Genomic DNA, 27,826 nt, shown 5'->3' with positions numbered 1-27,826 from the left:
CCAGAAAAAAAAAAAAATAGGGCAAAATAACAAATACAGTTTTATTTATAATTTTACAACAGCAGCAGCAGCCAAAATAAAAAGGCTGCCCTTGTTGATATATTTAGCTACAACTAAACATCTCCTGGGATTAGATTTCTTTGTTCGAAGATTTAAGGTTATGGCTTTGCGGGTCTATCCACTCAATGGGCCTAATGTTTTTGGAGCTTCTGTTCTACCTCCCAGTTCGATGAGTAGTACCTGGGGTCTCCAAAGCTTGTGTGTGGCCACCCACGATACAACAATTTGTCTCTGCTAACATGGAGCAGTGCAAGAAGGACACCCCAGAAATGGAGAAGGGAATAATCTGCAGGTAGAACTGCCTTCCCTTGCCTTGAGACCAGAAGAAACAGCTGGTGCCCAGCTACCATTACTGGACATTTTGATCAAGGACCCAATAGATAGATCTCGATAGAAAGGAGGAAAAACGTGGAACAGAACATCAAACTCTTACGGAAATCAGACTTTTTGGATCCATTGAGACTGGGCAAAGCCCAGACTATACTGTCCCGAAATAATCTTTAAACCTTGAACCAAAACCATCTCATGAATTCATATTTAAACGAAACAACAGTTTAGCTCAATTAATAAATGTCAGCCTTTAGCATTATATTCTTTTAAAGAATTATCTGTATGAGATCAAATAAACAACAGTAACTCCAAAACACAGATGAGAACTTTAACGGGCACAGAGAGTAAAAGTTAATGGTATTGAAACAATACGAGTAGAGACAATGAGAATGCTGATACAATATGAAGGTAACCAATAGCATTAATCTGCAATGTAGAAATTGCTGAATGGGTATATGTTTTATTGTGTATGTTTTCACCAGAATTTTTTTAAAGGAAATTTTAATTATAAACAAAGCCTACATTAAAAATAAGGTAGGCTCTTAACATAAATAGATTTGATTTTTTTTTTAAAAAGTACATCCCACTTATTTTTCTTACTTGGCCACAGATGAAGTGCAAATTTTATCATGGACTGATTTTGAATAGCCACTGATCTAGACAAAACAACTTACTGATGAACAATGTTTTTCAAGTTTCAACTGGTTGTGGTCACAGTCACTATTTCACTCCTCTAACAAAGTCAAAACGTTTTAATCGTTTATCAGGAAAAACAAAATCCCTAGAGTTTACCTAGTATGGTCCTTGACTTCTAAATATGTTCTGTAAATCTTTTTCAAATCATTAGAATCACAGAAAATTTACACCAAGTAGAACTCCAGAAAGAAAATAAGTGTTGTTTTGGTGATTTGGTGTAAGACAAGTTAACATTAGAATTCTTCCATCTTTGCCATTTTTTATCATAACTTACTTTAGGTCAAATATATGTGAATTCTAAATTATCAGATAAAAACAGTACCTTGTCACAGGTTTTTCAGGACGCTTTCGGCTACAAGTAAACAAAACTCTCTAAAGCTAGCTTAAACAGTAAGTAAATGTAAATTACACAGAACAGTTAAGTCCGCGGTATGGTCTATGTGCCAGGTATTAAGCTATTGGCTCTTAGCTTCATAGCCATCCTTCTGCACTTTGCATTGGGATGCTGAGACCGTTGTTGTTAGGTGCCAGCGAGTCGATTTCGACTTATAGCGACCCTATGTACAACAGAACAAAATACTGCCCAATTCTGCACCATCCTCACAATTGTTGATATGTTTGAGCCCACTGCTGTAGCCACTGCGTCAATCCATCTCATTGAGGGTCTTCCTCTTTTTTGCTGACCCTCTACTATACCAAGCATGATGTCCTTCTCCAGAGACTGGTCCCTTCTGATAACATGTCCAAAGTACATGAGACAAAGTCTCATCATTCTTGCTTCTAAAGAACATTCTAGCTGTGCTTCTTTCAAGACAGATTTGTTTGTTCTCCTGGCAGTTCATGGTATATTCAATATTCACAACCAGCACCACAATTCAAAGGCATCAATTCTTCTTTGGTCTTCCTTATTCATTGTTCAGCTTTCGCATGCATATGAGGCAATTGAAAACATCATGGCTTGGATCAGGCACACTTTAGTCCTAAAGGTGACATCTTCGCTTTTCAACACTTTAAAGAGATCTTTTGCAGCAGATTTGCCCGATGCAATACGTCGTTTGATTTCTTGACTGTTGCTTCCATAAGTGTTGATCGTGGATCCAAGTAAAATGAAAACCTTGATGATTTCAATATTTTCTCCATTTATCACGATGTTGCTCATTGGTCCAGTTGTGAGGATTTTTGTCTTCTTAATGTTGAGGTGTAATCCATAATGAAGTCTTTGATCTTCGCAGTAAATGCTTCAAGACTTCTTCACTTTTGGCAAGCAAGATTGTGTTGTCTGCATATCACAGGTTGTTAATGAGTCTTCCTTCAGTCCTGATGCCACATTCTTCTTCATATAGTCCAGCTTCTCTCATTATTTGCTCAGCATACAAACTGAATAAGTATGGTGAAAAGATACAACCCTGACACACACCTTTCCTGATTTTAAACCATGCCATATTTCCTTGTTCTGTTTGAATGACTGCCTCCTGATATACGTACAGCTCTGTATGAAAACAATTACATGTTCTGGAATTCCCATTCTTCATAATGTTATCCATAATTTGTTATGACTCCCACAGCTGAATGCCTTTGTATAGTCAATAAAACACAGGTAAACACCTTTCTGGTATTCTCTGCTTTCAGGCAAGATCCATCTGAAATCAGTAATAATATCCTTCATTTCACATCCTCTTCTAAGTCCGGCTTGAATTTCTGGCAGTTCTCAGTTAATGTACTGCTACAATGGTTTTTGAGTTTTTTTTCAGCAAAATTTTATTGTGTGTGATATTAATGATATTGTTTGATAATTTCCGTATTCTTCCGTATCACCTTTCTTCGGAATGGGCACAAATAAATATGGATCTCTTCCAGTCGGTTGGTCACGTAGCTATCTTCTAAGTTTCTTGGAATAGACGAGTGAGCACCTCCAGCGCTGCATGCCTTTTTTGAAACATCTCAATTGGTATTCAGGCAATTCCTGAAGACTTGCTTTTCGCCAATGCCTTCAGTGCAGCTTGGACTTATTTCTTCAGTACCATGGGTTCTTGATCATATGCTAGCTACTTCCTGAAATGGTTGAACATTGACCAATCATTTTTGATACAATGACTCTGTATATTTCTTCTGTCTTCTTTTGATGCTTCTTCGCTTGTTCAGTATTTTGTCCATAGAATCCTTAAAAATTGAAACTCAAGGATCACAGACTAAAATAGAACAGAATAGAATAGTCAAATGCATAGAGGCAAAAGTTTATTAGTGGTTGGTTACCAGGAGCTGGTGGAGGGTAGGCTAGGGAGTTAATGCTTATAAGGGGTACCGAGTTTCTGTTTAGAGTGATGAAACCTTTTGGAAAAGGTGGTGATGGCTGCATAACATGATGAATGTAATTAATGTTACTGAATTGTATACTTAAAAATGAATAAATGTCAGTTCTGCTATATATATATATTTTACCATAATTTTTTTAAAGAACCGGGTTGTCGAAGAAATTGTTTCCAAAGTAGTCACATAAACATTTATCTTCCAAAATCGATAAACCTAATTAATTCAGAATAACTCGTTTCTTCAGAAACATTTGAGTCATAAAATTTAGATCTAAGTAAGATTACAGTGCTTTGAGTCTAGGTAATTAGCCTATGCTGAGTAATTATTATTAATAATTAATTTCAACGAGTATTGACTGGCAATTTTTCTCAGACCAAAAGCCCGAGTTTCCATACCTGGCTAAACCGAGGATGGACGGCTGTAGCGCTTCTCCTTGGAAAGCAGAAGCCCAGCCCGCGACCCTGCGGAGGGGCGGGGACCTCTGGACCCAGCACACACTTAGCCCCGCCCCTGCCCCGCCCCACCTCCACTCCTACCCCGCCCCCTCCCTCGGAGCGCAGGCGGGGCCGACGGCGGCCGTGTCTCCCTGGAAACGGCCTGGGCTTCCGCGGAGCCAAGGCCACGATGGCGGCCGGGGAGCCGGGGGATTTGGGAGGCTATTACTTCAGATTTCTACCTCAGAAAACCTTCCCGTCCCTCACCTCCCAGGAGACCACCAGCCGGCTCCGCCAGTGGTGAGCGGCGAGGAGAGAAGAGCGCCTTGGCCTTCACGGCTGTGGAGGCGCGAGGCCGGGCGCGGGCCGGGCGTCGAGGCGGCCCCTCGGCCGCTGGGGCCTGGAGATTGAAATCCCCTCGAGATTGAAATCCTGAAGCTCCTGTAATGGGGGGTGAGGGCGGATTCCGTGGGGAATGTGTGCTCTGAGAGGGCGCCGGCCCCCGCTGACTTTTCTTTCCTCCTCTGCCCCAGGTCCATGCTGGGTAGAATAAAGGCGCAGGCATTCGGATTTGACCAGACCTTTCAGGCCTATCGGAAGGATGATTTCGTTATGGTTGGTATGGGGTTGGAAAGTTCTTGGGTCGGAAAGTTCTTGGGTCTCTGCTGATATCTAACATTTCCCCACTTTGCATAGATTCTTGTGAACACACACTGTCTTAGGAACCATTTCTCTTGGAGTTTGGGAATAATAAAATACGCAAGTGATTTTTTTTTTTTTTAAGAAATTTCTACATTTCCCATCACCGTAAATTCGTTTTTCCCTTAGCACATTCTTTCCCTACCTTCATTCTTCTGCGGTGGAGAACCTTCCAATTCTAGGCTTATACTCGAAAATCAGTCTCCCTCTTTTTAATAGACACACTTCATTTTTAAAACACTATTACCTAGCTTTATCACCGGCTTCATTTACCAGGCTAACTCCAAATTAATTTTGGTTATTTCTCAAAATCAAGTCCACACTTTGGGAATTGAGCCTCAGGCGCTAACAGCAGTTCAAATAGGGAAGTCCAAAAATATCTTTTAAGCAATTGGAGAGTTGTTGGACTAAGTCATTATAGCTTCTAGAGGTGACTACATCGAAAGAGGAAAAATTCATTTGGAGGTATAAGTTTTGTGTGTTAAAATTCAGTCACATTATTTTAAGTCCCACCATTCATTTCCTTTTTTTTTTCTCCAATCACATAGAAAATATTGTTATAGTCTGTGAAATTGTCTTCCTTCTTCCCCATTCATGTCCTTGAGGCACTGACTTTAATTTATAGTTGGCATAGTTTATTCAGTCATTCACAAACACTTCCTGAGGGCCTTCTATGTGCTAGGCATTCTGCCAAGTGCTGGGAATACAAGGATGAACAAGACAGACAAGGACCTTGCTTTCAAGGATCTTACAGGCCTGTGGGCAAGACTGTCAATAAGTTAATTAAATCAGTTCATGTAAGTGCAGTGAAGACAATAAGAGGGAACAGAGAAGGCAGAACATTAGATAGGATTGTCAGATTTTTCTTAACCTAATTAATATTTACTATGATGGTAAGCGGGTTAAATATCTCTTTCCCTTCCCCTCAGATTGTATAAAACCCTTTGGTCTCAAGTCAATTCCAACTTATAGCCACCCTGTAGGACAGAGTATAGCTGCCCCATAGGGTTTCCAGGCCCCGGTGGCGCAATGATTAAGTGTTCGACTGCTACCCAAAAGGTCAGCAGTTTGAGCCTACTAGCTGCTCCTTGGAAACCCTATAACCTGTTGCTGTCGGGTCGGTTCCAACTCATAGCACCCCTCGGTCCTATAGGGTTGCTATGAGGTGGAATTGACTAGATGGCAAAGTTTTGTTTTGTTTTGTTTTAGATTATATAATATGAGCTTTGGTGGTACAGCGGTTAAGTTTTCCACTGCTAACTGAAAGGTCAACGGTTTGAACCCACCTGTGTTAGAACCCACCAGCTGCACCATGGCAGAAAGATGTGGCAGTCTGCTTCCATAGAGATTTACAACTTTGGAAACTTATAGGGCAGTTTTACTCTGTCTTATAGGGCAACTATGAGTTAGAATTGACTTGAAGGCAAGAGGTTTAGGTTTTTTAGGTTGTATAATACTGTTATAATGCTACTTTTTAATATTTTTCATTTATACCAGTGCTAGCTCTCAATAATAATTTTTTTAAGAAAGATTAGAATTTTAATTCACTGGATCTTAGTATACTGTACAGTTGTTTAATATGAGTCATTTATGCAATAAATATTTGTTGAATACTTAACTGTGTCCATGCTAGGGTATTAAGAAATGAAGAGACCAATTTTGCAAGGCATGTACAGTTTGGGAAACTAAAAATATATAAATAATGCTATACAATACATTGCTGTAATCAGGATTTACAAGGTGTTCTAGCCACAAGAAAAAAGATTACCCAACAAACGAGCATTAGTGTCAGAAAAAAATTCATGGTCAGGAAGAAATTCATGGTGGAAGGTGTAGAATTAATTTTGATTGTTCAAGAGAGACGAAGTTCTTAAACAGACTCAAGGCTCGTTCATAAAGCACACCAGATTTCTTTAATACCGGGAATTGCTTTCTAATTTTCAAGTTCTTTGTGTTTATTTATAACTGTTTTTTTGACTGTCAAATGAACAATCTTATTCTCGTTTTTTAATTCAAAGAAATGTGCTTATACAATCATTGTATTTACTCAGGTAACTAGAAGGAAATAAAGCATTGTGGCTAACAGCATAAACCGGAACAGGATTTACTGTGAAGCTAATAAAACTTCAGGGCCCCTCACTAGCGTGAGCTCCTCACTTGCAGAAGCCCTTTTCACGTTCCTCTTAGAGACTGCCCTAGCATATATGCTCATGTGTTTTTGAAATTTTTCAAAAATAAGATTTTTGTATTCTTACAAAGGCCCCCTAAAGTTGTATAAGCTCAAGGCCCTGCAAAACCTGAATCCTCCCCTGATTTGTCCTAGGTTCAGATTCCAACTCTGCAGCTTACAAGCTATACAACATTAGGCAAGTTACTAAACCTTCCTAGGCCTCTGTTTACCTCTTTGCAGATGGTTACAGTTCTTGGCAGATAAACCAAAACCAAATCAAATCTGTTGCCATCAAGTCAATTCCGACTCATAGCTACCCCATAGGGCAGGGTAGAACTGCTCCGTAGGGTTTCCAGGGAACAACTGGTGGATTCGAACTGCCAACCTTTTGTTTGTTTGTTTTTTAATTATGCTTTAGGTGAAAGTTTATAGCTCAAGTTAATTTCTTATACAAAAAATTGGTACGCATATTGTTATGTGACGTTAGTTGCAATCCCCGTAAGGTGACAGCACACTTCCCCCTTATTACCCTGGGTTTCCCGTGTCCATCCAACCGACTCCTGTCTCTTCCTGCTTTCTCATCCTGTCTTCAGAAATGAGCTGCACATTTGGTCTCCTGTATCTGAACTAAGAAGCACACTCTTCAGGAGAATGATTTTATGTTTTATAATCCAGTCTAATCTTTGTCTGAAGAGTAGGCTTCAGAAATAGTTTTAGCTCTGGGTTAACAGCATCCAGGGGCCAAGTCTTCTAAGGTTCCTCCAGTCTGAGTCAGACCATTAAGTCTGGTCTTTTTACGTGAATTTGAGTTCTGCTCCACGCCTCCCACTCTGTCAGGGACTCTCTGTTGTGTTCCCTGTCAGGGCGGTCATTGGTGGTAGCCAGGCACCATCTAGTGCTTCTGGTCTCAGGCTGGTGGAGTCTCTCTTTTTTAATTCAAAGAAATATGCTCATTTTTATCTCTTGGGCTAATATTTTCCATGTGTCTTTGGTGTTCTTCATTCTCCTTTGCTCCAAATGGGTTGGAACCATTGATGCATCTATGTGGCTGCTCACGAGCTTTTAAGACCCCAGACACCACACACCAAAGTGGAATGCAGAATATTAATAAGCTTCAACATGCCAGTTGACCTAGATGTCCCCCAATACCATAGTCCCTAGACCCCAGCCCCAGCTACTCTGCCCCTCAAAGTACTTTGTTATGTTCAGGAAACTTCTTAGCTTTTGCTTTAGTCCAGTTGTGCTGACTTCCCCTGTATTGTGTGTTGTCCTTCCCTTCACCTAAGATGATTCTTGTCTACTATCTAGTTAGTGAATTCTCCTCTCCCTCCCTTCCTACCCTCATAACCATCAACGAATGTTTTCTTCTGTTTAAACCTTTTCTTGAGTTCTTATAATAGTGGTCTCATACAATACTCGTCCTTTTGCGACTGACTAATTTCAGTCACCATAATGCCCTCCAAATTCATCCATGTTGTGAGATGTTTCACAGATTCATCATTGTTCTTTATACTTCCATAGCATTCCATTGTGTGTATGTACCATAATTTGTTTATCCATTCATCTGTTGATGGGCACCTTGGTTGTTTCCATCTTTTTGCTATTGTGAACAGTGCTGCAGTGAACATGGGTGTGCATATATCTATTCATGTGATGAATTTCTGTAGAATATATTACAAGGAGTAGGGTTGCTGGATCGTATGGAACTTTTATTACTAGCTTTTTAAGGAAGCACCAAATAGACTTCCAAAGCGGTTGTACCATTTTACATTCCCACCAGCAGTGCATAAGCATTCCAGCCTCTCTACAACTTCTCCAACATTTATTATTTTGTGTTTTCTGGATTAGTGCCAACCTTGTTGGGGTGAGATGGTATCTCATTGTAGCTTTGATTTGTATTTCTCTGATGCCTAATGATCGTGAACATTTCCTCGTGTATCTATTAGCTGCCTGAATGTCTTTTTTGGTGAAGTGTCTATTCACATTCTTTGCCCATTTTTCAGTTGGGTTATTTGTCTTTCTGTTGCTGAGGTTTTGCAGTATCTTGTAGATTTTAGAGATTAGGCCCTTATTGGATATGTCGTAGCCAAAGATTTTTTTCTCAGTCTGCAGGTTCTCTTTTTACTCTCTTGGTGAAGTCTTTTGATGAGCATAAGTGTTTGATTTTTAGGAGCTTCCAGTTATCTAGTTTCTCTTTTGGTGTTTGTACATTGTTGTTAGTTATGGTTTGTATTCTTTTTATGCCATGTATTAGGGCTCCTAGCATTGTTCCTGTTTTTTCTTCCATCATCTTTTTCACTTAAATTTTATATTTAGGTCTTCAAACCATTTTGAGTTAGTTTTTGTGTATGGCGTGAGGTATGGGTTTTGTTTCATTTTTTTGCAGCTGGACATCCAGTTGTGCCAGCACCATTTGTTAAAAAGACTGTCTTTTCCCCGTTTAACGGACTTTGGGCCTTTGTCAAATATCAGCTGCTCATAGTGGATGAAATTACTTCTGGATTCTCAATTCTTTTCCATTGGTCTGTGTATCAGTTGTTGTACTAGTACCAGGCTGTTTTGACATCCGTGGTGATATACCCAAAAAAAACCCAAAACCCATTGTTGTCGAATGACCCTATATAATTGGTCTAAAATCAGGTAGTGTGATGACTCTCACTTTGTTTTTCTTCTTCAGTAATGATTTACTTGTCTGGGGCCTCTTCCCTTTCCATATGAAGTTGGTAATTTGTCCATCTTGTTAAAAAATGCCATCGGAATTTGGATCAAGATTGCATTGTATCTGTAGATCGCTTTGGGTACAATTGACATTTCACCGTGCTCAGTGCTCCTATCCATAAGCAAGGTATGTTTTTTCACTTACGTAGGTCTCTTGGTTTCTTGCAGTAGTATCTTGTAGGTTTCTTTGTATAGGTCTTTTATGTTTCTGGTTAAGTTTATTCCTAAGTATTTTATCTTCTTGGGGGCTATTGTACATAGTATTGATTTGCTGATTTCCTCTTCGAAGTTCTCTTTGTTGATGCAGAGGAACCCAACTGATTTTTGTATATTTATCTTGTATCCTGATGCTTTGCTGAAATCATCTATTAGTTCCAATAGTTTCCTTGTGGATTCTTTAGGGATTTCTGTGTATAAGATCATCTCATCTGCAAATAGGGATACTTTTTTTTTCTTCCTTACCACTTTGGATGCCTTTTATTTCTTTATCTTGCATTATTGCTCTGGCTAGGACCTCCAGCACAATGTTGAGTAAGAGTAGAAAAGGGCATCCTTGTCTGGTTCCTATTCTGAAGGAGCATGCTTTCAGACTCTCTCCATTTAGGATGATGTTGGCTATTGACTTTGTATAAATGCCCTTTATTATGTTGAGGAATTTCCTTTCTATTCCTATTTTGCTGAGAGTTTTTATCATGAATGAGTGTTGGACTTTGTCAAATGCCATTTCTGCATCAATTGATAAGATCATGTGGTTCGTATCTTTTGTTTTATTTATGTGATGGATTCCATTGATGGTTTTTCTAATGTTGAACCATCCCTGCATACCTGGTATGATCCCATTTGGTCATGATGAATTATTTTTTTTGATATGTTGTTGTTAAAGTCTGTTGGCTAGAACTTGGTTGAGAATTTTTGTGTCTATGTTCATGAGGGATATTGGTCTGTAATTTTCTCTTTTTTTGTAGTGTCTCTGCCTGGTTTTGGTATGTTGGCTTCGTAGAATGAGTTCAGGAGTATACTACCTTGTCTATGCTCTGAAATACCTTTAGTAGTACTAGTGTTAACTTTTCTCTGAAAGTTTGGTAGAATTCTCCAGTGAAGCCATCAGGGCCAGGGTTTTTTTGTTGTTGTTGTTGTGAGTTTTTTTTTTTTTTTATTACCTCTTCAATCTGTTCTTTTGTTACAGGTTTATATAGTTTTTCTACCTCGGTTTGTGTTAGTTTAAGTAGGCAGTGTGTTTCTAGAAATTTGTGCATTTCCTTTAGGTTTTCAAATTTGTTGGAGTACAATTTTTCATAGTATTCTGTTATTTTAATTTCAGTTGGGTCTGTTGTGATATTGCCTATCTCAGTTGTTACTTGGGTTATTTGCTTCCTCTCCTGTTTTTCTTTTTCAGTTTTTAGTTTATCGATTTTGTTGATCTTTTTCAAAGAACCAGCTTTTGGTCTTTTTGACTCTCTCAGTTGTTCTTCTGTTCTCTATTTTGTTTATTTCTGCTCTGATTTTTATTATTTCCTTTCTTCTAGTGCCCGAGGGCTTATTTTGCTGCTCTCTATTTGCTTGAGTTAGAGGGTTAATGTTTTGATTTTGGCCCTTTCTCCTTTTTGGATGTGTTTATTTATTGCAGTAAATTGATCTTTGAGCACTGCTTTTGCTGTGTCCCAAAAATTCTGGTAGGATGTGTTTTCATACTTGTTTGATTCTGTTAATTTCTTTATTCCATTCTTTGATTTTTTTTCTATAACTCAGTAGTTTTTGAGCAAGGTAGTGTTCAGTTTACATGTATTAGATCTTTTCCCTTGCTTTTTCTGTTATTAATTCCTACTTTTATGGCTTTATGGTCAGAAAACATCCTTTGTAATATTTCAGTGTTTGGGATTCTGTTAAGGCTTGCTTTATGACCTAATATGTGGCCTATGCTGCAGAATGTTCCACGTGCATTGGAAAGGAAGTTATACTTGGCCGCTGTTGGGTGTAGTGTTCTGTATATGTCTGTGAGATCAAGTTGGTTGTCGCATTTAGATCTTTCATATCTTTATTGAGCTTCTTTCTAGATGTTCTGTCCTTAACTGAAAGTGGTATGTTGGAGTTTCCTAATACTATTGTGGAGCTGTTTATTTCTCTTTTCAATGCTGTTAGAGTTTGTTTTATGTATTTTGGAGCCCTGTCATTGGGTGTGTATATATTTAATATGGTTATGTCCTCCTGGTGTACTGACCCTTTAATCATTATATGGTATCGTTCCTTATCCTTTGTGGTGGATTTTGCTTTAAAGCCTATTTTGTCAGAGATTAGTATTGCCACTCTTGCTCTTTCTGATGTTTGATGTATTTTTTTCCATCATTTGAGTTTTATCTAACTGCCAACCTTTTAGTTAGCAACCAAGCTCTTAACCACTGAACCACCAGGGCTCTGCTTGGCACATAGTAATTGTTTAATAAGTATATTTAAATATGCAAATACTGCTGAATTCCTGATGAGATTGACATAAAGATTAAATGAAATGATACATATTAAATATTCAGCCAAGTACCTATGTCATAATAAGTGCTTAATAAATGCTAGCTGTTGTTGTTATTAGGGCGCTTCATAGGACAAATGGTTAATGCACTTGGCTGTTAACCAAAAGGTTAGAGATTCAGGTCCACTCTGAAGCACCTCAAAATATAGGCTGACAATCTACTTCTGCAGATTTAGCCATTGAAAACCCTGCGTAGCACAATTCTGTTCTGACACACTCGGATTGACTCAATGGCAACTGGTTTATTATTGCTATTATAACTCACATACTGCATTGCAAAGTACCTTTTTATAGCAATAGTCACTGCAGTGTGCCAGATAGAGCTTTCAGCAGTTTTTATATATTTATCACTATGATCTTCACAACAATCTGGCGGGTTTTATAGCTGAAGAAACTGAAGCTCAGAAAGGTTAAGTAATTTGTCCAGTGACACCCAGCAAATGGCAGAACCAAGAGCAAGCCCAGGCATTTTGACTAAATGCCATGCAGTCTCTACTACAAACACTGGAAACTGAACAAAGGTACTGCTCAAACTAGAATTCTAGATTTTGAATTTTCTCTTTCAATTTAAAAACAAATTGTGTTTCAAAAGTTCATTTGCAAAGTGGTGAATAGATAGAAGGAAGGGAATGTTCACTCAGCAAATATTTCTTTAGTTCCTGGGTTTGTTGAGGTGAATATGACCCAGTTATAGAAAGGGAAACAGACCAGAAATTACACTGGAGAGTGAAAAGTGATAGAATATATACTATATGCATAAGGTACTTTGGTGGCACCAAAGAGGAAGTAATCATTTTTGATTGATGCAACCAGAGGAGGGTTTACAAAAGAAGAGACGCATTAGCTTAGGGCCTGAGAGATGAACAGGTAGACAGAGTGGGGAGATGATGTTTGTGGTGTGATGTTTTAGAAGACCTTTTTTTTTTTTAATAATTTTTTTTGTGCTTTAAGTGAAAGTTTACAAATCAAGTCAGTCGCTCACACAAAAACCCATATACACCTTGCTACACACTCCCAATTGCTCTCCCCCTAATGAGACAGACTGCGCTCTCCCTCCACTCTGTCTTTTCGTGTCCTTTTCACCAGCTTCTAACCCCCTCCACCCTTTCGTCTCCCCTCCAGGCAGGAGATGCCAACATAGTCTCAAGTGTCCGCCTGATCCAAGAAACTCACTCCTCACCAGCATCCCTCTCCAACCCATTGTCCAGTCCAATCCATGTCTGAAGAGTTGGCTTTGGGAATGGTTCCTGTCCTGGGCCAACAGAAGGTCTGGGGGCCATGACTACCGGGGTCCTTCCAGTCTCAGTCAGACCATTAAGTCTGGTCTTAGAAGAATTTGGGGTCTGCATCCCACTGCTCTCCTGCTCCCTTAGGGGTTCTCTGTTGTGTTCCCTGTCAGGGCAGTCATCGGTTGTAGACTAACACCATCTAGTTCTTCTGGTCTCAGGATGATGTAGTCACTGGTTCATGTGGCCCTTTCTGTCTTAGAAGACCTTTTGTGCTATGTAAAGAAGCTTGAGTTTAGCTAACAAGGAACCACCGAAAGATTTTAAGACAATAAAATTTAAAAGATTTTAAGGCAATGAGGCTTGGTAGCAGTGTGGAGGGTGGATTGTTAAAACTGAGCCTGGAAGCAGAAGACTAAATTGAAAATTATTGCTCTCCAGACAAAACATAGTGATGTACTCCTGAATTAAGACAGTATCACCGGGATGGCCTGGAGAGATGTTTAGGAGAAAGGCAGTATTCAAGGACTGATAAGATGTTCAGAGTAAGGGATGGGGGACACGTATGATGACTCCCAAGCTCTGGCTTGGTTGACTGGAATGGCCGAGAATGCCATTGAATACATAGAAAATGCAGAAGAGCAAGCAAGGGAAACAAGTTTTAGGAATGATGAATTTGAGCTGCATCTAAGCGGCAATATCAGGTGAATGGTGGAAGTATCAGTATAGCCCTGGGCTCGATCTAGTGCCAGCATCCTCACATGGGTCAGAAATGATGAGGCTTCAGGACTCCCATAGAAGTAGGAATGAAAGAAGCCTCCCACATGAACTGCAAGGATGGTCCCTAATTTAGAGAGTTTTCCTGAAGTCCTGCACAACACTTCTGCTTACATCTTAGGACCAGAACTTGGGCATGTGGTACGTACCAGAAAGGTTTAGAAATACAGACATAGCTGAGCACATTGCTCTGGCAAATAATATCAGGATTCCTTAATTAAGGAAGACAGAATTGATATTGGATAGGAAACCAACAGTCTGCAGAATAGACCATAAAGTCAGATATCTACTTTTTTTCGTATGTAACAATAAACATATTTAAAATTACGTACCCTATAAAAATTTTGAAATATTTCAACCTTCACATTTTATGAAACATTTTTGAAAGTTTATTCAAAGTCATGTGCATTTTTGACAGGGTATCTTTGTCTTCACTATACCAGTTTTTGAGTCATCTAATATTTTTGCAAATCACATCAGCTTTCCTTTCATCTAAGTTGCTTAAAATACAGAGACTCCTCCTTCCTCATGCCACACTGGAAATTCTATGACAAACCAAAAATACCCCTTGCATTCATCAGGGCAGTTTTTTTAGAAGTTCATTCTTTAGATACATAATTGTAATATAAATAACATACAATAATATAGTAATGTCCCCCATGTGTCTGTCATTTTGTTGTACTGTGGGGGCTTGTCTGTTGCTGTGATGCTGAACACTATGCCACCAGTATTCAGATACCAGCAGGGTCACCCACGGCAGACAGGTTTCAGCTGAGCTTTTGGACTAAGACAGACTAGGAAGAAGGACCCAGCAGTCTACTTCTGAAAAGTATTAGCCAGTGAAAACCTTACGAATAGCAGTGGCATATTGTCTGATACAGTACCTGAAGATGAGCCCCCCAGGTTGGAAGGCACTCAAAAGACAACTGGGGAAGAGCTGCCTCCTCAAAGTAGAGTCAACCTTAATGATGTGGAAGGAGTCAAGCCTTCGGGACCACATTTGCTGATGCAGCATGACTCAAGATGAGAAGAAACAGCTGCAAACATCCAGTAATCGGAATGTGGAATGTACGAAATGAATCTAGGTAAATTGGAAATCATCAAAAATGGAGTGGAAGCCATAAAAGATTGATATCCTAGATATAGGTATTAGTAAGCTGGAATGGACTGGTATTGGCCATTTTGAATCAGGTCTGCTATGCTGGGAATGACAACTTGAAGAGGAATGGAGTTGCATTCGTCATCAAAAAGAACATTTCAAGATGTATCCTGAAGTACAACACTGTCAGCGATAGGATAATATTCATACACCTAGAAGGAAGACCAGTTAATAAGACCACTATTCAAATTTACACTCCAACCACTAAGGCCAAAGATGAAGACATTGAAGATTTTTACCAGCTTCTGCAGTCTGAAATTGATCAAACATGCAGTCAGGATGCATTGATAATTACTGGTGATTAGAATGCGAAAGTTGCAAACAAAGAAGGATCCATAGTTAGAAAATATGGCCTTGGTGATAGAAACAACACCAGAGATCACATGATAGAATTTTGCAAGACCAAGGACTGAATTTGAAATACCTTTTTTCACCAACATAAACAGCAGCTATACACACAGAACTCACCAGATGGAATACACAGGAATCAGATCGACTACATCTATGGAAAGAAATGATGGAGCAGCTCAGTGTCACTCAGAACAAGACCAGGGGCTGACCGTCAGTTGCTGATATGCAAGTTCAAGTTGAAACTGAAGAAAATTAGAACAATTCCAAGAGACCCAAGGTATGACCTTGAGTATATCCCGCCTGAATTTAGAGACCATCTCAAGAATAGATTTGACACGTTGAACACTAATGACCAAAGACCAGAGGAGTTGTGGAATGCCATCAAAGACATCATACATGAAGAAAGCAAGAGGCCATTAAAAAGACGGGAAAGGAAGAAAAGACCAAAATGGACAGAAGAGACTCTGAAAAATTGCTCTTGAATGTTGAGTAGCTAAAGCAAAAGGAAGAAATGATGAAGTAAAAGCAACCGAACAGAAGATTTAAAGGGCAGCTTGAGAAGACAAAGTATTACAATGAGACGTGCAAAGAGCTGGGGATAGAAAACCAAAAGGGAAGAACATGCTCGGCATTTGCCAAACTGAAAGAACTGAAGAAAAAATGCAAGCCTCAAGTTGCAATAGTGAAGGGTTCTATGGGAAAAATATTAAACAATGCAGGAAGCATCCAAAGAAGATGGAAGGAATACACAAGGTCATTACACCAAAAAGAATTTGTCGACATTCAACCATTTAAAGACGTAGCATATGATCAGGAACCGATGGTACTGAAGGAAGAAGTCCAAGCTCCTCTGAAGGCATTGACGAAAAACAAGGCTCCAGGAATTGACAATATCAATTGAGGTGTTTCGACAAAGGATGCAGCACTGGAAGTGCTCACTCCCCTATGCCAAGAAATTTGGAAGACAGCTACATGGCCAACTGACTGGAAGAGATCCATATTTATGGCTATTCCTAAGAAAGGTGATCCAACCAAATGTGGAAATTATCGAACAATATCATTAATATCCCACGCAAGCAATATTTTGCTGAAGATGATTCAAAAGTGGCTGTAGCGGTATATCGACAGGGAACTGCCAGAAATTCAGGCTGCATTGAGCAGAGAACGTGGAACCAGGGATATCATTGCTGATGTCAGATGGATCCCAGGTGAAAGCAGAGAATACCAGAAGAATGCTTACCTGTGTTTCATTGGCTATGCAAAGGCATTTGACTGTGTAGATCATGACAAATTATGGATAACATCGCAAAGAATGGGAATTCCAGAACACTTACTTGTGCTCGTGAGGAACCTTTAAACAGATCAAGAGGCAGTTGTTTGGACAGAACAAGAGGATACTGTGTGGCTTAAAGTCAGGAAGGGTGTGCGTCAAGGTTGTATCCTTTCACCATACCTATTCAATCTGTATGATGGGCAAATAATCCTAGATACTGGACTATATGAAGAAGAACGGGGCATCAGGATTGGAGGAAGACTCATTAACCTGCGTTATGCAGATGATACGACCTTACTTGCTAAAAGTGAAGAGGACTTGAAGCACTTACTGAGGAAGATGAAGACCACAGCCTTCAGTATGGATTGCACCTCAACATAAAACAAAAACCCTCACAACCAGACCAATAAGCAACATCAAGATAAATGGAGAAAAGATTGAAATTGTTAAGGATTTCATTTTACTTGGATCTACAATCAACACCCATGGAAGCAGCAGTCAAGAAATCAAAAGATGCATTGCACTGGGCAAATCTGCTGCAAAAGACTAAAGTGTTGAAAAGCAAAGATGTCACCTTGAAGACTAAGGTGTGCCTGACCCAAGGCATGGTATTTTCAGTCGTATCATATGCATGGGAAAGCTGGACAATGAATAATAACAAAGACTGAAGAAGAATTGACGCCTTTGAATTATGGTGTTGGAAAAGAATATTGAGTATACCATGGACAGCCAAAAGAACGAACAAACCTGTCTTGGAAGAAGTACAATCAGAATGCTCCTTAGAAGCAAGGATGGCAAGACTACATGTTACATGTCGTCAGGAGAGATCAGACCCTGGAGAAGGACATCGTGCTTGGTAAAGTAGAGGGTCAGGGAAAAAGAGGAAGACCCTTAGCGAGATGGATTGATGCAGTGGCTGCAAAAATGAACTCAGGCATAACAACAGTTGTGGGCATGGTGCAGGATCGGGCAGTGTTCCGTTCTGTGGTACATAGGATCACTATAAGTTGGAACTGACTTGACGGTACCTAATAACAACAATAATATAACCACTTATTTCATTGCTTTATATGAGGGGCCTTTACAAAGATTTATTTTCATTGGCTTTAGATCAGTTCCCTGCACAGTGGTTAGACTACTTACAATGACATCCAAGACATATAATTGTAAATAATTAGTAAATATGAATTAAATTTCTTTTTCTCTCTTTTTTACTGGCCCTTTTTAGTTGGCCTTTAAAAAGTCTCCAAATCCAGTATTAATTGAGGTTAATTCCAGTTTATTTTTCTCAAAATATAGTGTAATATAAATTAAAATTGTTGCATGAGCACTCTTTAATTTGAAAGACTTTGTAAGGTTATAAGGCAATGCCCTTTTTTTCCCCCCTGAGGAACAATTTTGTGGAAATATTATCTTTTTATATTTGGTCATATATGGTGCTCCCCCTCCCCCCACCCGCCAAGGAAGTCAAATCTATCACTTTTATATGTGCCCCTTGGACAGAATTAAATTGATGATTACTTTTAGATTTAGATCTAGTAAGGTTACTAGACAATTAACTGGCAAAACAGGATTGAAAGAAAACAATTTTCAAACATTATATAGCCTACTACTTCTCACTATAAATCATTATTTTCTCTATTAAGTCCCAAAGATGTCTGTACTTGCACACAATGTTCATACTGTTCCAACTTGAAAGTAATAAAACTTCATTTCTTTATAAAATATTGTTATTTAGACGTTATACCCATTTAAAATTGTTCTTCCTTTCTAGCTTGAATTAAATGAGATTTTACTGTAGTTATTTTAGAAGTTAATTTTTGTTGTTTATAATAAAGTGTCTAACTTGTTCCCCTCAAATTTTTGTTTTAGGCTTTTTTCAAAGACCCAAATGTTATTCCCAATTTGAAATTACTTCCAGATTCTTCTGGACAATGGATTACATTAGGTAAATAAAGCTTACTTTCATTTTTTCAAATGACTGTTCTGGGAATTCACTGCCACTATCCTGGTTTTTTTTTTTTTATCCTGTTTAGCACAGAAGAGCAATTTTTCTTTCTTTTTATTCATTTAGAAAATACTGTGCACCTTCTACACATTCTGCTTGATGTCGGGAACATTAAGATGAAAAAGAAAAATCCTGTACCCAAGGAACTCAAACTATGTGAAAAAACATACGCAATTATGTATCACAGGTGCTACCATAGAAGTGGGAACAAGAGGAGGGGGTGGTTGGTTCTGCCCAGGGGAAAGGATCAGGAAAGATTCCACTGATATGGAGCCCTGGTGGCGCAGTAGTTAAGAGCTTGGCTGCCAACCAAAAGGTCAGCAGTTCAAATCCACCAGTCACTCCTTGGAAGCCCAGTGGGGCAGGGGCAGTTCAACCCTTGTCCTATAGGGTAGCTATGAGTCGGAATCGACAGCAACAGATGAACTAAATGTCAGTTGCAACCGGGCTTGGATTTCTGACAAAGGAAGCAGTTGCCATAGAAGAGCTTTTAAAAATATATTTTAAATCATGAAGGAGAGAACCTTAAATTCTCAAAAGGAGAACTTTGTATAAATAATATTTTCATAATATATTGAAACAGCTAGAAAATTTTAAAGAAAAATACTCAACCATTTAAATGCTTAACATTCATTTAAATTTCTTAACTTTTAGATTAAGTAAGAAATCAGTTAATAGGAGAGTATTTTGTAAACAAAAACATGAACACTATGTTTTAAACTTTAAAAGCATCATTCCATTTACTTCGGTAATGTGGGTTTGTACTCAGAATTGATTTTAAATACTAGATGGGGATTTTTTTTTTTAACTTTTAAATTTTTTTTTTTTTGTAGATTCTTAATTGTTCTTTCAGAATTCAACAGCCTTACACACACACACACGCACACACACACACAAACTTTTCTTAACATATTAGTCAAAAACAAGATTACAAACAGTTCGTGATTTTTCAAATTAGTAGATAAGATTTTATTGCTTTCGGCTAAAGAGCACTGCAAAATTTATAGAGCAAAAAAGCTGGTACGACGTGATCTTAAGACTACTTACAAAGTTAGACTGAGTATCTGAACAAATACATTTACCAATTCAAATAATTTTTCATGGAGAAAATGATCAGTCACATTTGCAGTATTAGAAAACATGTTTACAGCAACTTGTCAATTCTTTAAGGAAAAAAAAAAAAGGTTTACTAAAATAAGTGTCCAGCCTTCTCCCATCTCAGTATATAGGTCACAAAATAATACTTGACTTTTTTTCTAATTTTTGAAGAAGGCATTGCCAAAAGAGAGGTTCTAAAATTCCACATGTGCCTGACAGGAAATATTAGAAGTACCTTGAAAAATAGAGCAGACGAGGTAGTAGTTCATTTCAGAGAAGTTTCTGGTGGATCTCCTGTGCTCTCCCGTGAGCTTGTTTTTATCTCCTGTTTATTTCTGCTTTTTCTCATTGGCTACCTTATCTCTAATTTTCTGCTGAGGACCTTTATAAGCAAAAGAAACAGCTTTTAAAAACGGGAGAAAAGAAACCACTCCTGAAGCCCACTTGTCAGGCAAAGATTAGACAGGCCTATAAAACAATAACAATGTGAGGTACATGCTTCTTAGTTCAAGTAAATACAGGAGACCAAACGGGCAACTTCTGCCCAAAAGCAAGGCAAGAAGGGAGGATAGGACAGGAACTGGACAAATAGACACAGGAAACCCAGGGTAGAAATGGGGAGCATGCTATCACGTTGTGGAGATTGTAACCAATGTCACAAGGCAATACGTATATAAATCTTTGAATGGGAAACTAACCTGAGCTGTAAACTTTGACTTAAAGCACAATAAATTTTAAAAAGACACTCTTCTAGCAAGTGAACTAGTTCTAAAGAGGATGATCACAAAGCTCTTTCACTACTAGCTGTACCACCTAGATTGCCAGTTGTTGGGGCTGCTTCATCCTCTCAGCCAGCTGCCATAACCCCCTTCCTTTAGACACGCTAAGTTCTTTTTTGGTAATGCATAATGGGTGCTTCCTGCGTGCTCAACTAAGGCAATTACACACATTAAACTAAAAAAAAACAGAGGTACATTACCTCCTTTACTTCTCAATCCTGAGATAGGTATCATTATACTGTGTATATCCCTATTTTACCAATGAGTCAAAGGCATAGGTTAAACAATTGGAACGGTTTCTCGAAGCTGGATCGGTGGAGCCAAGATTGAAATCCAGGCTCCAGAATTCAAGACTTTGACCAGATACTCCTTGGAAACTATGGGGCAGTTCTACTCTGTCCTATAGGGTCCGTAAGTGTCGGAATTGACTCAACGGCAACGGGTTTGGTTTTGGCTTTTTTTTTAGCAGTGGATTTTCTACCACTGAACTGTTGAAGTAGAGGCTCATGTTAAGAATTCAGGCTTCAAAAAACAAAGGTTCTTACTTTTTTTTCTTCTTACGTTTTAATTTGTCTGGGAATCTCTTATCACAATGTTCCTTGCCTAGAATTCTGATTCATTAAACCTGGGATGGAGTTGAAGCCCAAGATGGTACACTGTCTTTTTTACAAGGACCCTTAGGAATTAGGCTTTGAGAAGCAGTGAAGTATTGGATTCATTGACCTCTATCTAACATGTCTTCCAATAGTAACTTTGTGATTATCCTTCATAATAAACATCATTAGTACTCCAGTTAATGAATTTGCAAATACCTATGTCTTCGTTTCTAGGTATCAGCCTAAGTTCAGAAACCCTATAGGGCCCCTGGCACTTTCCTTGCCTAGATGCTTCTCTGCCTTTGCCAAGCTATTCCTTCTACCAGTAAAGGCTTCACATAGCTTCCTTTTGAAATCCTACCCTTTCATCAAGCCTGTATTCAATGCCACTACGTATGTCAAACCTTTCTTGTTTCCAGGTGAGAAGTTATTTTCTCCCTTCAAGTCTTCTAATTTCATTTTTTTATACTGTTATTGGATTTGTTGCATTCAGTCACTGTGGTGGTTTATAAGAATGCTATTCTTCTCCCATTATATAATTCATTCAACTTGATAGTTTCATAATGCTTACCTTGTGGTAGAGGCACAAACTTTTTTTCTTGAATAAGATAAATCGTTCCTCGTAACTAATAAAAGTATACAGGTTTTATAAGACTTGATGCAGTAACTGCTTTTATGCCCTTTCATGGGCAAATCACCTTTTATGTTCTAGTCTGTTTGAAGATATCTAAACATTGAAGAGTGAGATAGCTTAGTGATATCCAGAATAGCTTGTATTATTTTCATATTAAAATTAAACTTTTATCAGCTTAGATTTACTGAGTTGAGCAAAATTATCCTCATTATTCTTATGGTAAACATCCATAGTTTAATTTTAATAAAAAGCTAGTTTAGTTTTTAATCAGTAGAAACTATCAAATACATATGAGAATTTAATAAATAACACTAGAATTGTGACTTGACAGAACCCTAAAAGAGAATTTAGTCCATCTTTCTACTTTTGACATGACCAGATCTAAAATATTTAACTTCCTTAGGAATATATTTCTGAACCCCCACTGGGAGCCCATGTCTGTGTTTAATGAGAACAAGAAGTTCAGCCTTGAAATCTGTCTGTCCCTTAAAAAGACTAGGGTTCTGCAAGCCTAGAAACATTACCAATAGCAGGGTACTTTTTACATTTAGACAAACCTTTGTAAGGGTCGCTAAGATTCAGAATCGACTAAAGGGAATGGGTTTGGTTTTTGTTTTTGTTTTTAATGAATTGAGCACCCACTGATAAAAGCACAGTTGGAAATAGTATTATTATTTTACATTCCTCAGAACAACAAACATATAAATACAATATTAAATAATAATGAATGACTATATTTAATATTGATAATTTAAAACCAATACATTCACTTTTTATTTTATTACTGTGCTTTCATTCAGAAATAAATGTTACTACAAACCTGTCTTAAAAATTGGTCTAGTCTGTAGTCAAATCAAGAAATGCCCTAATAAGTTTGACCCAATTAGAACCAATTCAAAATATATAGAATCTAGATCTCTCATGCTTTAGTTTTTACTCTCTTTTCCTCTGGTGGATAATTGATCACTATAGTTGAGATAACAATAATTGAACTTTATGTAAGGTCCTTTAAATAATTAAACTTTCCAACAAGCTGAAGTCATGAATATTTATATTAGCATCTTATAAGAATTAACCACAATTGTAGAGGAAAGTAGATTCCTGAATTAATACAAGTCCTTTCAGAAAGGAGAAAAGAATATTAAATATCAAAAAGAGAAAAAAACCTTTGCTATCACATTCTACCCTGTGGCTGTATTATTTATTCATACTGATAGTTAAGACTAACAACCAGATGTTCTAACTAATAGCAATAATAGGTAAGAAAACTTATTAATACAATTTAAAATTTATATAGAAGTATTTTTGTCCTTGAAAAAAACTCTTTTGTTTCCTAGAAGAATGCCGTGTTCATGCCTCAGATTCAGTGATTTGAATTTAATTACCTTCTTTCATCATCCAAACCTTCCCTACCGCTCTCCAAATCAGAGCTAGAATAGATTTATTAAAATGATATGTTGCCCAAAATCAATTCCTCATCCTGTGACCACTAACCCATCTTCTGAGACTGACAGACCTGCCACTGCTCTTGTTTTCTGGTCTTCCAACATTGCTCAGAGCTACTCTATCATTTTTTATGGTTTGATTTTCATTTTATCTAATCCCACAGAGGATTTTGCCTCATTAAGTGCATAGCTTTTGAAATTACTAAAGCATACAGTTTCTGGCTTGAGGCATCCCTCTTGCCTCCAAACTAGCCCAGCTCAGAATTAGAACATAGAGCAGCAGGTCCCGGCAGGACTCCAGGTGGACAGCCAGAGGGAGGAAGCACAAACAATTGCCAGTATTACTTACTCTTCTTAAATACAATCTGCTTCTCAGGTCACAGATTCAGCAGATACATCCAGGGAGAGGACACACCAAGGGCCACCACAGCAGGTTCTGCAGTCTGCCTAGAACTTTGAACAAAAGAATACAACCCCTTTATATCTGAATGAGCATGTGTGTGTGCATGCACATGTTATATGTGCATATGTGAGAAATTGAGTGACCTATTGGGATAATAATAAAAATAATTTGCTTTTTATGTCTTTCTGTAATTTAATAGAACCTCTAGTAACAGAAAATCCATTTCTGAAAGGCACATTTAGAAAATAGGCATAGAATCCAGAAAAGGGGCATTGGGGGAAGTTCTAATTTAGAACTCATGATAATTTGATTAGGGCCTGGTTTGCAATTTACCTTGACTTGGGACACCACTTTGTAATAAACACTGTAAATGAGATTAAAAAAAAAATTAAAACCATTGCTATCCAGTCAATTCTGACTCATAGCGACCTTACAAGACAGTACAAGTACCCCACAGGGTTCGCAAGGGTGGATTCGAACATGCTGACATTTTGGTTAGCAGCCAAGCTGTTAACCACTGCGTCACTGGGGCTCCTAAATGAGATCATGGGGAGATTTTTGAATGGAGAGAAAATGTTTTCAAGACACCCTCAAAAACTTAATACTTATTACTTATATTTATTGGTATAATTTTATTAATATACTTTTTTGTAATAGAGAATTATAAAGCATTAAGCATGATACAAATTCAGAGTCATGTAAAGTAATTCCTATGCTATTATAGACAATTTTAATATATATACAGTAAAATTTCTAAGAACCCCCACTACACAAAAAATGTATTTCATTTTTAAGCATTCTGTAATCCACATATCCCTTGATCTAGTCTTGAATTAATGAGATTTTTGTTATAAACTTTTAATGATTAATAAAAATGAACAAGCTTCAAGAATTTAATGTTTCTTTTAAATATATCAAAGCATGTCCTATTTGATTTCTTCTTAGAATTTCTACACAGTGATATTTTGGAAATAATTGAGAATACTAAATTAATTTTTCTATCTATGTTTATAAAATATCTTTTTTTCAGGAACTCAAGTGAAAAAAATTGAAGCTATAAATGTTCCTTGCACACAGCTTTCAATGTCATTTTTTAATCGCTTATACAATGAAGATATTGTACGAGACAATGGACATATTGTTAAGTGTTTGGATTCTTTTTGTGATCCCTTTCTCATTTCTGATGAGTTAAGAAAAGTAAGTACAGAATTTTAATATTTCACAGTAAAGGTTTATTTCAGGAAATGCAAAATGTCAAAACCTTTTGCCTGACTAAAATCCACAAAACAACTCTAGTCAGTGTAACAGTTTTTTGTCAGTGGTAACGTGTAACACTTTTACTCTCAACTATTTGTGGATTTCATTGGTTCTCAACTGGGGTGATTTCGTCCCCCAGGAGACATTTTTGGTTGTCACAACTCAGGGAGGGGTATGTAGAGGTCATACAATGCATAGGACTGCCCCCGACAGCAGAGTTACCTGGCCCAAAATGTCATAGTGCTGAGGTAGAGAAACGCTGCTCTACTTAATAAATGGCTATTTTCTTCACTATAGGGCTCTTAACATATCATATGAGTGTTTAAAAATCCTTGGAGTAAATCTTTTTATCTCTTTACTGAGATCAACACAACCATTTGATTAGCTAAGTTAAATGTTTTATTGAGAAGTGCACTGAACTAGGAATCTCGGAGACATGGATTATTTACCTGATTGCTGATTTATTATGTACAAGATAATAATAGCCTTAGGCAAGTCATTCAGTCTCCTGAGCCTCAGGATCTTATCTACACAGCATGGTGATAAAATGCCCATTCTACCTCCTTCCTGGAATCCTTGAGAAAATTGGTTGAGAAAGCATTTAAATATGAAATGCTGTTAAAATGAAATATTAATATTATCATTATTGTAATTGTTCAGGGAGTATTACAAAGTGGCTAAAAATTAGGATTTTGACATAAAATAGACATAGATTCAAATCCAGACTCTTAATAGCTGTTATAATCTCTCTAACCTCAGCTTCTTAATCTATAAAATAGGAATAATACAGTAATTATGTGAGATTATGCATTTAAAGTGCTTAGTGCAATGCCTGACACCTAGTTAGCTTTAGATAATGTTAACTACTACTCTTATTATTATTCTACATTAAGAGAGAGGGGATAAATCCAGATAGGAATGAACTGAAGAAGCCGCTGACCCACCACTCTGCTCACAGGACTCCTGTCTGCAAGAGGCAGGAAGGCATCTCGCCAGTCTATACATTGGTCTACACTAGGGCAATACCCAAGAGGACTCTTCAGCTTAGTTTAAGAAGCAAATAAGATTAGCTAATTGAAAATAACCAAACTCAGAACTAAATGAGACAACTGTATGTAGTTTGCTCTGCAGTTAAATGAAGCATATGTTACTACAAGGCAGTGCAAACACTACACGGTGAGGATCTGATATCAATTTCCACTCCTTAGCTAGGATTGGAAATTATTTAGGAAGTGTGTAGTCTGTGTTTCCCTTCTAATCTCAGCTCTCTTCCCCTCACTGATCTGCCTCTGTCTAAAGGTCTTTGTCTCTGATTTTGGAGATTTCATACTCATTTCTACAGCGAGAACTTCATCAGTTGACTTTTTTAGAGGTAGATGAGCTTTCCAACAGAATACGACACAGCTTGCTGCCTGTCTTATTTCTTGCTCTGAATAGCACCTCTATTCATGAAGTCCTCTGACTCAGTGTTTTTCTGGTAGTTGCCTGTATGTTTTGCTCTGTGTTCTTTGCCACCCTGTGGCAACAAGGAGGGTTTTAACTTGCTTGCTTTCTGGCTGGAAACAACAAAAACCTCCAGCTTTAGCCTGAACAAAAAAAGGTCCCCCATTGTGCAGCAACACAGATTCTGTTGGCACACTGTGTAATTTAAGTCCTGATAATAACCTCCTTTCTGATTGCTGTGGCTCAGAAATTTGGTTCATTAACTATTACATACCTACTATTTGAGGGCAAAACAACCTAACAGATCTGTATGTAAATGGAGAATGGAGAACAGCCATAGGATGTTACTGTTTTAAAAGTTATTCCAAAAAGCTTTTTTTTTCAATCATTTTAACTTTTAAATATGCACAGCATAATTCAGTATATGGTAGTGTTCTCCTCAAGACTTTATTCATCCTTGTATTAAGCCAGATCTCCAGGTAGCTGCGAACTTGAGCTTCAATAACAAATCATTTCATTACAAATAAAGATAGAGAGGCAGAGAGATAGGAGAGGAGAGAAGGAAGGAGGAAAGATGTACAAAGTTACCTACATGTAACACCTTCAGAGAGCATCTCCTTTCCTCTTACCTAACCTTTACTGTAACTGTGGCTTTCATCAAGTCATTGTAAGTAAACTGTTTATGTACAACATTGAAGAATTTTTTTTTTAATCCATCTTATACAATGACTTTGTCATAAGTTTTCCTTAGAGATTGAAGTAAAATGTTTAGCCTAATCAGTTTTCCTTATTACGTGTACTTCCTTGCTACTAGACAGTGGTTGTTGTATAACTCATCATATTTCCCCCCTTTTCCTGTATCACCACCAAAAACCATAGGGTTCAATGTCATGCACAATTTCTATAGCCTTTTTCCATCTAAAGTTCCTTATATGTGTTTATTTTCTCTTCCCACTTCATTTCTTGGTTACAGTTTTGTCTTCTATTAATTATTTTGGTCCAATCATATCTATATTTTTATTGTTAACTATTTCACATTCTTCTTTCATAAATTAGTGGACTATAAACAATTCAATAAAAGAAATATATAGTCTAACTTACATTAATCAACTTATCCATGTCCAATAAACAACAAATTAATCAGTTGTCTGTAATGCCTAGCACTATAAGAAAATTCTCCCCATCAGACAGAGTCACACTGTTTTCTGCAAAGAGGTATCAAGGTCTCAAAAGAGCAAGAGTCAATGTAAATAGATGGTGTGTAAAAAAAAACCAGTTGCCATCAAGTCAACGCCGAATCATGGCAGCTCCCTGTGTGTTAGAGTAGAACTTTGTGCCACAGGGCTTTTCAGTGACTGATATTTCAGAAGTGGGTCCCCAGGCCTTTCTTTCGAGGTGCTTCTGGGTGGTTAGCAGCCACGCTCATTAACCAGTCTCAC

At 37.8% G+C, this 27,826-nt stretch overlaps 1 protein-coding gene across 1 annotated transcript in view; it reads left to right on the top strand.

Annotated features, from left to right (window-relative positions):
• Positions 1-3,940: 3,940 nt before the first annotated feature.
• Positions 3,941-27,826, top strand: part of CFAP300 (cilia and flagella associated protein 300) — a 39,092-nt gene continuing 15,206 nt past the window's right edge. Inside the window, exons 1-4 of the mRNA XM_049890432.1 lie at positions 3,941-4,130; positions 4,364-4,445; positions 18,597-18,672; positions 24,718-24,884. Coding sequence (XP_049746389.1) covers positions 4,021-4,130; positions 4,364-4,445; positions 18,597-18,672; positions 24,718-24,884 — 435 coding nt within the window. The 5' untranslated portion in view covers positions 3,941-4,020. The remainder of the gene's footprint in view (positions 4,131-4,363; positions 4,446-18,596; positions 18,673-24,717; positions 24,885-27,826) is intronic.

The sequence above is a fragment of the Elephas maximus genome, chromosome 7 (genome assembly GCF_024166365.1).
Source record: "Elephas maximus indicus isolate mEleMax1 chromosome 7, mEleMax1 primary haplotype, whole genome shotgun sequence".
Lineage (NCBI taxonomy): Eukaryota > Metazoa > Chordata > Mammalia > Proboscidea > Elephantidae > Elephas > Elephas maximus.
Note: the sequence above shows the minus strand (reverse complement) of the source record. Positions and strands in the feature narration are given on the sequence as shown.